Source organism: Lathamus discolor, chromosome 3 (genome assembly GCF_037157495.1).
Source record: "Lathamus discolor isolate bLatDis1 chromosome 3, bLatDis1.hap1, whole genome shotgun sequence".
Classification (NCBI taxonomy): domain Eukaryota; kingdom Metazoa; phylum Chordata; class Aves; order Psittaciformes; family Psittacidae; genus Lathamus; species Lathamus discolor.
The window spans coordinates 134,268,751-134,279,379 of NC_088886.1; the positions used below are offsets into that span (position 1 = coordinate 134,268,751).

The 10,629-nt window shown below is 37.6% G+C and overlaps 1 protein-coding gene across 3 annotated transcripts in view; it reads right to left on the minus strand.

The window, feature by feature from the left end:
* The window catches only part of PDE6C (phosphodiesterase 6C), a 28,861-nt gene extending 19,018 nt beyond the window's left edge, over positions 1-9,843 (minus strand). For all 3 annotated transcript variants that reach the window (XM_065672904.1, XM_065672903.1, XM_065672905.1), the window contains exon 1: positions 9,364-9,843. In XM_065672904.1, the coding sequence (XP_065528976.1) occupies positions 9,364-9,843 (480 nt within the window). The remainder of the gene's footprint in view (positions 1-9,363) is intronic.
* Positions 9,844-10,629: the final 786 nt, after the last annotated feature.

Here is a 10,629-nt window from a genome sequence, read left to right on the forward strand (position 1 = left end):
TCTGTGTAGATTTTTATTAGAATGATAAGGAATTAAAGATAAGGGAAAATCTGTAATAAGGGAGAGAGTAATTTGACTTTGAGGCTACCTCTAAGTCTAATACATATGGTTTGTGTGTAAGAGAATTATTTCATAGCTATGTTAATATTTTTTATTTATTTCTGTAGATAAAATTCATTATACTGTCCCATCACACAACATCTGAAACTACCATCTGTCCTGAATGTATACAGCTAAAAATGCCTCTGGCAGAGAGGTGTCCCAGCAGGTATTCATCTGGTGGAGCTGTTACTTATTTCCTGTCTGACAGACTCCCATTCCTGCTGCTTCCAGCCCAACACACTCTTCTTGTGAATGGGGAGCTGTAGACCTAGGGGTATCAGGACACAGAGCTGCCTTTGTTAGGTGGATGATCCTGTGGGAATGAGACCACATGGCTAACGAATGAGCCACAACTAACTACCCCAGCTTTCCCCCTTGAGACCAAATGCTGCGAAGGGTTAGTAAAAACTATTCTTTTAATTCTTTAATGTAAAAAATACTGGGAACCTTGGTGCTTTCTTTGAAACTCTTTAGTTTTTTTTCACTTAAAAAAAAGGGGGGGGGTTGAAATTTGTCAGGGAAATCTGTAAAAGGTTATTGTGTTTCATGTTATCATGTATATGATAATATATCTAAATGAGCTGAGTTATGAGTTGGGTGATTAGAATCTATAAACACATGCATACTGAGAAGTTAAATGGTTCTACTAAACAGCTAAAATAGCCAGACTGTCTTCACTGAGCCTTTTCCATCCACTTGCATCTGCCACTACTAACAAGTCAGTGCTCAGACTTCTTCAAACATGAGCACTGAAGTCTTCATCTACAGTCAACGGCAGATTCTCCCCAAACTTCCTTTAACAGGTCTGCGTCTGATTTCTCCAGGTGATGAGCAGTTAGTATTGAAAGAGAATGTCAGGACATGGCAAGAGGCCTAGTAGTCAGGTCTCAGCCAGACTACATTATAACACCATGGATAGTAATGGTAGCCAGCCAGAGAGGGGCCAAAGGAGTCCTGTTTTAAAGACATCCACCAACAACCATGTTTCCGAAACCTTACCAATCCGCTGCTGTTAGCAAGTATTTGTGAACCCACTTATAAAGTTACTGACATGTTACTGCATGTCTACCCGGAGAGCTGATGGATATTACTGCTATTCATTACTGCATTAGCCTAGGCAGCCAAGATCTGCATGATGCATCTCAAGGCATCTTCCTTGCTGATGGGCTGGAGAATGTTGCAGGATGCTGCACAATGGAATTTCTTCTTTCAGAAATTATACATAAAACTACTTAAACATTTTCTAGGTTGTAAAATCCAACAAGACTAGGAAATGCCAGAACTATAACTGTTTGTCTACTATTTGTATCTTCCTTCTTAATTTCTTTTTTCCCCTCTTCCCTCTAGCAATTGTTTCTGGTATATGTTGAATTTATAGCATATACAACCCTGAGAAGGTAGACTGGATTTTATTATGCGTTCAGAATGTTAGGGGGTTCTCCACATACACACTTCAATTCTTCATAGTCTTTAGAAAGTCTGTCTTTTACATTTGCATTTTAGATTTCCTTCAATGAGTGCATTACTCTGGAAGTAATTAGATGTGTGGAGCTCTGAAATCTCTTCTATATTTACTGGCTGGGCTCTCTTACAGAGAATTGATTCTCCTAAGGACATCATAAATCACATTGAGATGAATAAATATAACCAGTATGTTTTCCCTGTAGTTCAATGTATCAGGATATATTTGAGTCCCTAGAAAGTGTAGCCAGTTTTGCATATCCTATCCAGGTGAAGAAGGGTTTTTTCTATTTCAGTCAAACTTTCCATGAGTTATTTTCTGCTTTTCTTGGAGAAAGGTGTAGAGGTATCTCAACAGACACCCAGAGAAAATGACAGTAAATCTGTCTCTTCTGTGTAAAACTCAGATCATATCCTGCAGTCTGCTAAGCAAGTATGTTCTTATGTGGAAATATTTTATTTTTTCTGAGACATATTGCCTACTGACACAACCAGTCTGGGTTTGAGTGTGGTTTTGGGCTTCGGTAATAATTTCTGAATCTCTGGTTTAGCCATTCAAAGTGAAGTAAGTCAGATAGATAATCTGACCCTCTTTTGCAGCCCCTTGGCCTCACCAAGACCATCTAGCATAATGGCAAGGCCCAGATTCCTGGTGTGAGAGTGCTGTATGCTGCTATGAGGGGATAAATGAAATTTTCAGACACTCCTGGATTTCCAAATACTTAAAAGGGACCGGTATACACCACATGAGCTGAATCAGCAGGACACAGCTGCTGACTCCAGACTGAAGGTACAAGCAGCGGTGTTCAGAATTGCTCAGAAGAAGCACTTTGGTCATACAATTTTTGCAAAGGATAGGAAAATTTTAATGCAAGTCTTTGTTAATAAGCAGAAAGTTCAGTGACCGCAAGCCATCTTGAGTTTTGCCTAGACAGTGCAATGCAGAAAGATACAAACACCTCATAGAACATTGTCAACGTCTCCACAGCATGCACAAAGACTTGTATCGCACATGATTTGCATATATAAGCAAAAATTTGTGCTTAGTTTTAGGCTTTTCATTATTTAATATTTTGCACATAGTTGCTACGAGTTTTGAAGCCTTTATTTCAAGGTTATAAAATAGTTTCTTTTGAAAATATAAGCTCCTTTTGTTTTCAAAGAAAATAGCTTTTTGCAATGTCTGGAAAACTGTGTTCATAGATAAGCAAGAAATGTGTTCTGCAGTAGCAGGGGTGGAAGACCAGAAGAGTGATGTGAACTTTTAGCTCTCAGTTAAATCATCAAATAGGCTTTTTTAAAAAGTGAAGAAAAGGTGAGCTGTGATAACTCCCTAATTGTAGTATACTTGTAAGCATTTTCTACTAGCTACACTTAAAGCGGAGATACCTAGCTATTTACTGTACAATGATCAGATCTGTAGATACATCCTAAAATGTTCAGCATGTGCTGGATTTGCACTAAGCTAGCACCAGCATACCGGAGTGGAAAATCAGGGCACCTCTTTGTATTCATATTTCTGTTGTAGGTGATGGAAGGTGACTGAAGAGGAGTTTGGCAAGATACAATGGATCTAGCCTATACACTTGCAAATTAGTAGTTAATTCATGTTTCCTGATTCTCTAAACCATGACACCATTTTTATCTCACTGTAACTCACCAGCACTACTAGACATTACTAATACAAAATTCTTACCAATGAAATATCAATATAAAGTTCTACTTTTAGATAATTTGGCCTCAACCTTTCATTTTCTTTAAGGTTTGTAAGCTTATTTCCAGCTCACAGCTACCAGTGGAATTTACTAAATCAGAAGTCACTGTTGTGTAAGCAGCGTGATTACACCTTTGCGAAAGGGAAAAGTAAGGCCTGTCTTTCTAAAAATGACTTTTATTTTCCTCATATGGCAGTTACAGATAAACTTCCTTACTGGAACTACACCATATCTGATTCTGAGGTAAAATAAATATAGATGAGAAAAAAATCACTCCCCTGGGAACCGTAGGCATTTCAAGAACTTAATTTTAAAAGACTACATAAGCAGATTATGTAGCTTGGGTTTTTTTAAAAAATCAATGTTACTTCATTGTTTCTGGAAAGTTCTTACTGGTGGGGTGCCCAAAAGAAGGAATCATCTTGTGTTCCATCTCTTTATTTCATGGCTTTTCCTGCAGATCTCAGTTCCATTCCTGGGAATGATATGTTCCTCTGTATTTCCTTTCACCAGTTTTTAAAGACCTTATTTCTCGCATGAAGAATTCTTCAGTGGCTGGTTTTAGATATCCTACAATTCTTTAAGCAACTATGAAGAGGAGCTCTGCAAAAATTTCTAACCTTTCACAGGTTTTCTATGCCAGCTTAAAAAAACGATGAAGACCATCATTCTAATGTTCGTGGAACCATCCTACAGCATTTAATAAAGGAAGTACACCTTGCAGTGCATAATGTTATTTTAGGGTTTGCTATACCAGAGTACTGAATTAAGCCTTTAGCATTTCTGATGAGATTAACAACAAAATGCAGCCTAAAGAAAACGAGTTTGACACTGTTGGAAACTCCAGGTCAAAGTCTGCAGTGTAAATTAGTTGTTGAGTGTAAATTTGATCAGAAAAGGCAAAACTTTTAAGTAATGAGATGGTGTAACCCTTGTTAATTTAGTTTCAATTGCACATGCAAAAGTATATCATTTATACAAATTCAGGAAAGACAGAAAAATGGAAAAGTGTGAAAAGCAACACAAAACAAAAGTATAAGGGAGCAAGGATCCCTCTTCCCTGTTCATCTAGTCAGGGTGAAGTTTCACTGCTCTGGTTGATTTGAGATAACAGGAACAGCAGCTCAAAATTGTTAGTACCAAGGCTTCTCACATCTCCAGTATACTTGCTTATTCCCAGCTGCTTTTAATTTGGCACAACACCAGCATCTTCATTACACATGTGGTTTGAAATGTTAGGAAATGAGGATTTGCCATAAGACTTTGCTTAAGTAACTGGGGGCCTTGCTAGCAAGCATCATGATGTTTTTTTTTGTATCCACCAGGTGACACTTACACCTTTGTTTTCATATGACAATCACTATTGGGCCCATTCAAAAACCTCTTCCTGTTCTTTCCTTCTGTGTGTTGACTCTGAGTGACCTGTCAGTATCTGTTGTGCAGCCTACCTTTGCATTTTTATTTTGGCACAGTGCCTCAAATACCACAGTTAAGAATCTTGGCTATCTTGCAACTTTTTGAAACTGAATCTCTTATATTTAAGCATTTTTTCACAGAAAACAAGAAAATTAGGATAAAAGGGAGCTTTTAATTTTATTTCGTAATGTTCTTTTTTTCTTAACTTTGGAAGCTTTCCTCTTTCAACAAAAATTAATTTAAGGAAAGAACTAAAGGTTCGGGTTTTTCTTCTGGAAGGTGCAGTTTCCAGAGATTTGTTCCTGTTTCCATTTTTGCAGTTAATATTTTACTGTATTGAGTGTGACTTCATGACAGTCTGTTTTTTATTATCAAGATGATAAGATAAAATGGAGGAGCAGACATTAACATTTACAACACAAGTTCTTCCCACGTAAAAGGTTACCTCTCCATTTTTTTCCTCATTTTGAGTTTATCTTGGGGTTGTTTCAGTTCTCATTATTTTCCAGAAGTTCAGCAAAGCAGTGCATCTGTAGTGTTGTGTATCTTTGCTCTCATTTCTTCTCATCTTAACACTGAGTTTGTTTCTCAAGAATTTCCCTCTGAAACTATTTTAACAATCTTCCTTTGGCCTTTGAAGCTTTTTTTTAACATACTCTGCCTCCTCAATATGCTGGATATTGGGGTTTCTTCTCCAAGATCACTTTGTGAGGGGACTAGCGGCATATGAGTTAAGAACTAGGACATCTTATTAGCAAGTGACTGACCTGCTAGCAGCTCTACCACAATGTGACTCCATTCTTTCCATTTTCAGAGCAACCAGTTGTGTCATTGACCATCTTGCTGTCTCCTGCACTTTCTCATTGCTTCATATTTTTGACATCGATGTGTCTGATTCCAGAAATGTCTTATTGCCCTAGGAGGCATTCTAAGACTACCTCCTGGTCACAGGACCACTGCTGTGTGTTACCAGAGCAACTGTTTGCACATTGCAGCTAGACAACAGCTCAGTGTACAGGTCTCCTCACCGCCACATGGGAATTTGAACCACTGAGCTGCAAGACCATGCTTCCCTTTTCTCTTTTCTGTCCCCTCTTCAAATAATTTATTTTACAATCTGATACAGATTCAAGAAAAGGGACTGAGTATCACTTCCTCCTTGTTCCAGGTTCAGGCAGCCTGAAGTCTGGGTACTGATACATTCCTGTGAATCTGAAACTCATGTCATTTAGGACAGGCCTCAATCTGAAGTCTCTCCTGCCCTTGCATTAAAGAGAAGTAGAGCTCCTACAGAAAAAAAGATTCATACAAAATGAAGCTGTATCAATTTACTAAGGGATGATACAAGTGCTTGCAACTTGAAGATGTATTGAAGTTGTTAAATTAGGTGCCACAATGATCACTGCTCTGGCTGCTTAATCTGAATTGAAAGCATCAGAATCTCTCCACATTCAGCTGATTCTTCACTGGGGGTTGTGGATTCCAGTGCAGAACCTCTACAAATGAGGGCTTGTTCTTCAGCATCAGAACATTTCAGTCCCATATGGATCTAATCCCAAAGCTTTCACTTCTTTTGAAGCATGTTTTTCACCATTCATATAATTTTATATTCTACTATAACCAGGACTTTCCAATCCTCAGTTAAATGTTTGTCTTCAAATATCTCTGAACTAAAGGGAATACTGCAATAATTTAAATATATGTAGTCGAGCAAATATATATAGTGCTTATTATTGGTTCTTACACGCTGAGAATGTAAGATTTTTATTGCTCAGAAGAGATGCTCCTTGTCTAACTATTTCTTAGCTTTATTTCGAAATACTGACTTAGCAAAAGGTGTAAGGCAATTGTACTCTTCTTTATCACATTGTCCATGTTATCAGTTAATATTTAAAGAATACTAATGGGCATATCAAATTTTATGCAGTCTAGTATTTTACTTTGGAATATTTCTGTCACATACCCTGCCAGACCCTGGGAATAATGTGAAGCAAATTACTAGGGCAATGGTCCTGCCTGGCCTTCTGTTTCTCACTACCTTTAAATCCTGGATTAAACACTATTAGCTCTTGCAGTCAACAGGTCCATAATCTTGTGGGGGGAGACTGTTCTTGCTACTAAGTTAATTATGAAAGGTCTGTATCTTTTCCTCTGCTTTTCTTTTCTGAAGCATTAGTCAGGATGAGGAGCTTCCTCATGTTTATTGATACTTTTCCAGGTTGAAGAAGAAGATAATCCCTGAAGAACTGGCTACCAGGCACCAAAAGTGGAGTCTTAAGTTCTTGCAATGATTTATTGCTGTTGTGATCTTTCATTACGTTCACTTCTGTTATAAAGGGGTGGTGATTGAAGCATGGAAATGTCTCACTGTGGGTTTGTCAATGTTGTCATGTACTTAAGACTTAAAAAACACTATGCCGTTTGGATATGGATTGTGTCAACAATAGAAAGTGGTTAGACATGACATATTTAAAGTACTATAGCATCTAGAATTGTTCATTGTGCATTTTGTATTCTGACAAGGCAATAGGGGTAAAATTCCTCTCTTAAGTTTGCTTGTAATTTTTTGCTCATTTTGGGCAGCAATCTAGTTTGACTGAAGTGCATACAAAATGATCTGAAAAATAATTGTGCTTTCAAAAACATGATAAAGGCTTCAGCAGCTGCCTATTTCTCCTGCCATGAACTAAATATATTCCTTAACTGTTTTGACTAAAACTGCAGTTCTGGTTCTGCAGTCCTCTTCAAAGTGGAGAAATTTTGGTGACATTACTGGGAACTTGGTCTGTGTGAGGAGTGTGGATTTGGCCACCTGAATTTTTGTACAAATAGAATGGAAATGGTGACAATTTTGAGACCTTCAGGGTTGTTTTTAAGTAACAAATCTTGGTCCCAGAGAAAAGGCTGGGAGTTTTGCAATTAACCTATGAAATGTCAATATTTGAATTACATTCATTTATCAAATATGGATTAATGGCACCTTGGTTTAACTGCATTTTTAAGTGCGGGCCTAATGGCATAGACTTCAGTAATCCTAAGAGAGTAAAAGGATGCCTAAGTAAAGATTACCTTAGAATAGCTGAATAATAGCTGGACAGATATTCATCTGATAAGGATTAATATATGAGTGCAAAATGTATACCTAGCAGTATTAGATGGACAGAAAGGTTCTCTTATTTAAGCATATTCAAATTATATTAGTCACAAAATTTTGAACAAATTCTATTGCAAACACAGAAATATTTGGGCAGCCCTCCTTTGTGCGCCTCTCACACAATGAAATTAAGGAGCACTGCATTTTCTGATAAAAAGTGTATCTTTCTTGATCCTTCTGATCTTTTCTCATGTAATCAGCCTTATGAATTTAGAAGGATTATCCTCCAATCTCTCAGTGTGTTGGTAAGAGGCAGTAGGTCAGGTGCTTCTTGTCAGGACAGCAGACATTGGAGAAATCATCTTAGTGGTTGGTTAAAAATCAATTGTTTTCTTTTTTCTCAAATCAGTCATTCTGTTTGTTGCTATCATTCCTACTTACATCTGAGGTAGTTTACTCTATATTGGAATGTTATTTTCACATACATATGCATTTTCATTTGTTTCTGAGCTTTTAAAGTAGTCCTTTATTTTTTATGTCTGCCAATATGTACCATTATAAAATATAATGCTTTTAGTTTATCTCCTGGAAAACATAGACGATTGCAATGTATAAGGTTTTTTTTTATTTATATTGATCTTAAGACACTGAGGTGGTTTCCACCCCTAAAATAGCCCAGTATTTTAAGTCGACTGTATAGGAAATACTGAGAGGACAGACTGCCATCTTGTATAATTATCTTAGCACTATTTGGTTTACGTTGAGCTTTTCCATATCACACAAAAAGGAGATGAAGATGTCACCATTTGATAATATAAGGTTATCTGTTTTTAAAGAAATCTACAGCAATCACAGCACATTTATGTTTCCCCGTGTATTTCAGAGCAGTTTCTGAAAGGAGTTCTCATCATGCATGTTTAATTTCTGTTAGGTCATTCATCATTTTAATTAACATTTGTAATAACCCTTGTCAGCATCATAACTAAAGAGGGTGATTCGGTGCAACTTCAACATGAACTCTGAAAATGTCAGACCAGCTCTGACTCATTAATCTTCTTCTACAGATGGTTCTGAACAAAAGCCTTGGATCTGGACATCCTCAAGATTTGGAGTCATTTTAAATTCAAAGACGGACTTGAAACTGAGAATATATCATCATCTGGCTTCATTCACCTACTTACAACAAAGCATCCTCATTACAAAAGCTGTAAATTGATTGTATTCAGAGGTGGATGTATGGCAGCATGGAATGATAAGGGAGCACACTTGCAAGACCATACTGGAAAACAGAATAGGAGCCTGCCTTGTTCAACAGAAATACAAGTACCTATTGTCTCTATTAACCTAATAGTCTCCTCCCTTATTATAATAAATTACATTACAACTATTGTGCAAGGGTACTGGAAATACCTCACTAGGCTACTTGATGTGGTTCTACCGCTGCTTTTCTCATGCTTTTGGTCTGAATTTCTGTCTCTGGGATGTTTCTGAAGAATGACTCCATACCACAAGCACTGTGTGGGAAGCTGAGTAAGCAGATGCACAGAAACCCATTCCCCAAGAGCAGTCACTTACCTTTTTCACATCAGGTATGTTAAAAAACTTCTTGGTATGAGCAACCCATCCAGCTATCCCGATGTCCAGAGGAAAAACTGTCTCATTGTCTGGTTTCACCAAATTCTCCTCAAAGCTGGAAGTTGGAGTGACATTGAGAAGCCTGGTGGCCACCTCTGGAATACCATTTCGGGAACGGCAAAGAAACATACTACACCGATCAGCTGCCAGCAGCTGTGCTAGCCTCTGTAAGGCCTTGTGCACTATCTTTTCCATATCACCTCCTTCATCCTGTATTTCTGTTAGCAGCTCAAAAAGTATGTCACACTCCTCCAGACGGGACATGTCTTTGAAGCTGACTCCTTCCTTCACATTTCCAGGGCTCACTTTAAAGATACTTCCCAGCACTTCTGCCCTCATTTTTCGGTCGAAATACTCCTTGGCAAACTGGGGGTTGTTCTCCAAGTATTTTTCAACGTCATCTTTATTTACCTCACCCATTTTTGCTGGATTGTTCTTAGGATTTCTTTTAGAACCGCATTACCATCAAAGTAGGAGTGGTAGCAAGAAGTCCTAACTTGATACTAGTAAAAAAACAGTGCTGTGTACATATTGTACAGCTCACAGGCATAGTACATTCACCTTCCTCTCTGGCTTCCTAGCCTTCTGAAACTCTTGAGCTATGACAGAAGGCACTGGCTTAGCATCTTCTTAGTGTGAGATCTTGGAGACTGCTAAATAAAGAGATGTCAGGACACTAAACCTTGAGCATTCTTAGCTCATAAATCCTAAGGGAACCATTTTAGCATTTTACACAAATAAAATAATTCTTAGACCTTATAAAATTATCTGATGTGTAGTCATGTATACCTGCATGTTACCCCCTTCATTCACAGTATATATATTGTACCATGCATGCAAAAGTTTCCTTTGAAATTTAGTATGAGGAATTCCACTTAGATACTTAACCCACATTATACACGTGCACAGATGTACACATGTGTATTTGTGACAGGTGCTTAAGTGGAGGAAAACAGAATGCTACAGAGAAAGTTTTTAAATTGCAATTTTGTTTGCATTGAAACAGTCAGGAGAGGATGGAAAATGGATTACTAAAAGTAAATTATTATGAAGCTATACATGCATAAAATGGGTGAAATCCTAAAGACCTGACAAAAGTGTGAGCTTTCTTAAGTGGTTTACCCATCTGAAGATGGAGTAAAGAATTAGAATTTGACTCAGCATAGTCAGATATGACTTACAATTTTTTTTTAAAGAATTTTACTT